This window comes from Gavialis gangeticus, unplaced genomic scaffold, assembly GCF_001723915.1.
Source record: "Gavialis gangeticus isolate Ggan-Ray unplaced genomic scaffold, GavGan_comp1, whole genome shotgun sequence".
NCBI classification, from domain to species: domain Eukaryota; kingdom Metazoa; phylum Chordata; order Crocodylia; family Gavialidae; genus Gavialis; species Gavialis gangeticus.
The window spans coordinates 8,857,478-8,861,301 of record NW_017729018.1 but is presented as its reverse complement, the minus strand read 5'-3'; the positions used below and the strand labels follow the sequence as shown (position 1 = coordinate 8,861,301).

Sequence of the window (3,824 nt, the reverse complement as noted above, 5' to 3'; positions counted from 1 at the left end):
GGCCCTGCATCCACAGCCTTTTCCTGAGCCAGCCTCATCCAGAGGAGGCTGAAGTAGGTTCCTTATTCTCAGTTCCCAGTTCCTTTTTCAAAGCTAATTCTTGTTAGTAATGGAAGCAAAAGAGTTAGCAAGTCATCAAAAATGTGTATGTACTAATGAAAATGTAAAATAATACCATAGATCAAGCACAGAGCCCTGGGAAAAGGCCTGCAATGAGGCTGGGGTTACAGGGCAAAATCCTGTTCAGGTCACTCCAAAGCACATGTCTCTGCCACTGAGGGGCTCTGCCAAAGTTTGGGGTCAGGCAGGGGCCTGCCCAGGCGCCTTCAAGAGAACCCCCCGATGCTGGAGATGTGTGTTTTGAGGTGACCCGAAAAGGATTTCCACCTGAAATCCCAGCCCAACCACAGCTCCTCGTTCAGTGCGACGTACGTAGCCTGGGGGCCATCGGCGGGCGGGCTGGCATGCAAAAACCGAGCTTCTGTTCGGGCAGCCCTCGGCTCAGACCTACTCAGAAGCATCCCCCGATGGCTGACGTGGTTGGATGACATTTTGATGACATCCTGTCTCTTTGCTTGTGTAATCCAGTACTAATCTGGGGAGCAAGCGCTGAGGGGTGGGAGCGGTGTCGGGGGTGGGAGCGCCGACTCCTGGGTTCTTTTACCCGCTGTCTCTGCTCGCCCTTGTGCCCGTTGCATCCCCTCTGCCAGGGGCCGACCCCGAGGGGATCTGGTCTCCTTGCAGAGGTGTCACCTCCTGTCCCTCCCCCAGCTTTCCTTCCTGCTGAGGACAGCTACACCGAGGCCCTGTCAGTGATCCAGGATCCTGCCCAGAGCCAGACCCCGCCAGGGGACTCTGTCAGCATGAGATGCCACGTAGCCGTCGGGGCCCAGGAATGGAGCCGGCTCCGCCTGGAGTGGAAGAGGCGCGACCTCCCCGTGGCTCTCTGCACGGCTCTGATCCTTCTGCCCAGCAACCCCAACCACAGCTGCATCCCTCGCTTCAACCTGACCTGGCAATGGCCCCAGGTGACGATGCACCTGGACAATGCCACCGAGCAGGACACGGGGGTCTACGAGTGCTCGGTGAACGTGGAGATCCCGAACCTGCTATCGGCCGTGGGGAATGGCACTGCGCTGAATGTCTCCGGTGGGGGACCACGGGGGCTCGGTGCCCAGGGGGCAGGGCTGGGGTTGGGGGGTGGGGGGAGTTCAGACTGACCCACCCCCACAGTGTGGACAGGCCAGGAGGGGGGAGGGAGGCTTGGCTTCCTCCTGGCCCCGCAGACTGTAGATTTAGCTTATCCTTTCTCACCTTAGCCACAGCGAGAGGTGCTGCAAGCACAGTGCACCAGCAGCAGTTTCAGTTTCCAGGCATTGCTGTCCACTCCCAGCCCCACTCATCTCCAGTGCCACCCCCAGGTACCCCACGCTTCACCCACTGCCCCCATAGCCCCTGGCTCCCACGCACCCAGCCCTTCACACGAGGGTACCAACTAGTCCCTAGCAAGCTCTTGCAGCCCCACCAAGCCCCCCAGGGACTTCCCCCACCCTGCCCCGAGCCTGGGTGCAGCTCAGCCCATGGCAGCATCCAGGCCAGGGGGCAGAGGGCACCATGTGGCGCTGCTCACTGATGCCTGCTTCTCTCTTTTTCACTTTCAGCATCAGCAGGAGGGGCTGTGAGCTACACAGGTGAGTCAGAGTCTGATCGCTCCCTCTCAGCCCCATGAGATGCTGGGGAGGTGCCCTCCCTACCTCCCCTGGGCCCCCAGACCTCTCCCCGCTGTCTTGGGACCAGGCCCCTGTGGCAGCAGCTGGTCCAGGCAGTGCCTGGGGAGAAAGAGCACCTGCAATTGCTTCTGGAGCATCATGTCGCTCCCAGATTCCAGGGGGCTCCACTGCCCTGCCATCGCCACCCCTATCGCCATCCTCACCACTGCCCCCATGCAACCAGGCTTTGCCCGGGGATGGCCCATGGCACTGGGATGCAGCCACTTCATGCAGCAAGGGGCTTTTCCCGCACACGGCAGGCCAGGCTCCTCCTGGGCTCGAGCTGCCAGGCTCTGGGGGACTGCAGGTGCAGTGTGGGGCACAGGGCACTGATGCTGGCTGTCCTTCTCCTGCAGGCCTGTGGTGGTGGCTGGCCATCGGGGGAGCGGCCGTGGGCATCATACTGCTGCTCGCTGGGGGTCTCTGCTGCTACAGGCACTGGCACTTGTGCAGGAAGACATGCAGGAAGACAGGTAATGGAGTCGGGGCCACCACGGCTGCAGCAACCGGAACCCAAGGAGATCAGCAGGGCCCTGGCCTGCCCCAGCAGAGGTTGCATGGCTGGGGGGTTCTGCCAGGGCAAGAGGCTGGGGGACCCCGGGGGTGACCCCAAGGGAGCACCTGCTCTGAGCAGGTGCTGTCCTCCCATTGCCACGAACTGCAGTGCTAGGGCAAGTGGCAGGGAAGAGCTCTTCAGGAGTGGGATGAGTCAGGCTCAGGCCCCCAACTCTGCCCTGGATGGGAGACGTTCGGGGGGAGCACAGAGCACAGCGCTGCCTGGGCGTCTGTATCGAGGCAGTGCAAGGCTTTGCAACATGCCCAATGGCAAAGAGAAAGTCCCTAGGGATTTACTTGACTCTGTCTCCCCAGACAAGGAAGCTAGTAGGTAGCAAGTTTGAAATGAACACAAGGCAGCTCTTTGTCACCCAGCGTGTCATTGAAGGGTGGACCTTGATGCCACCAGATGCGGTGGGCGCTGATGGTCCAGCCAGATTCACAAAAGGATGGGACACGTTCTTGAGGAAAGGGGCATCAGTCACTATTGAGCACAGGGGTGAGGGGCACGGCCTTTGAATCAGAGCGTCCTAGGCCCCGAATGCTGGCGGCTGCACGTGAAAGAGCTGCATGGTATCCCGGTCTCGCTGGCACAGCCATGTTGGCCTTGCGGGAGAAGGGGGCACCGGTATTTTTCCCCAGCTGTGCAAAGCTTTGCTGCAGACCTTTATGGGCACACCCGATCTCACGCTGGCCCCTTGCCTCGGTGCAGCTAGTCCAAGGGAAGCCCCTCGGGCCCCCGGCTTGGCCCTCCTCTGGTCTCTCCATGGGGCAGCTGCCTTGGACGGGGGCTTCTGCCTCCAGCTGCCTCACTCGGCTGCTCATCCACTTGCCTGTGCTAAGGGACCCTGGGGTTGTCCTAGCTCCGAGACTGCCTGCTGCAGTCGCTAACTCTGTCCCATCTCCCAGATGAGGAGATCTATGAGAACGTGCAGCTGGAAGCCAACAAGTCCACGTGCTGCAAGGGCAACCAGAGCAAGAGAGCCGATGTCTACATTGTGAATCTCCAATCCAGAGGGCACCTGCCGGTACCTCCGCAGCACGTGCACCACGGCAGGGCCCCGAGGGCCCAACGCATCCACTGATCCAAGCAGAGAGCAGCCAAAAGGCCCTGAAAGAGCTTGGGAGTGTCTGGCCAGGGCTTTGCTTGCCCTCTCAGTCTGCACCTTCCCCTGGTGGAAGGGCCCCCAGGACTGCCGTTCACCCCTGCGGATGCTTGGAGCTGTATGGGGAGCAGCAATGAGAGGCGATGTGGGAAGCCCAGAGCACATTGGGGTTGCTCCTGAATAGCCTCGTCTTGATGCATCTCTGCTGGCTGCTGAGGCTGGAGTGAAACACCTGTGGGCAGGGCTGTTCCTCAGTGTGCCGGGACGGGCAGAGACCCCGGAGTAGAGTAATGGCATGAGGGACCTTGCCTCAAATGCCGCAACAGCCTCCTCGCATCACCTCATCCCTCTACCTCGCTGTCCTCCCTTGGGGCCGTCTGTCCCATCCGTCACC

General features: G+C 61.0%; 1 protein-coding gene across 1 annotated transcript; it reads left to right on the top strand.

The window, feature by feature from the left end:
- Nucleotides 1-626: 626 nt before the first annotated feature.
- TMIGD2 (transmembrane and immunoglobulin domain containing 2) lies at nucleotides 627-3,409 on the top strand. Its single transcript, XM_019513138.1, has 4 exons — nucleotides 627-1,149; nucleotides 1,662-1,691; nucleotides 2,126-2,242; nucleotides 3,234-3,409. Exons 1-4 carry the CDS (start codon nucleotides 864-866, stop codon nucleotides 3,407-3,409), a joined length of 609 nt encoding a protein of 202 aa, XP_019368683.1. The 5' UTR covers nucleotides 627-863.
- The last annotated feature ends 415 nt before the right edge of the window (nucleotides 3,410-3,824 follow it).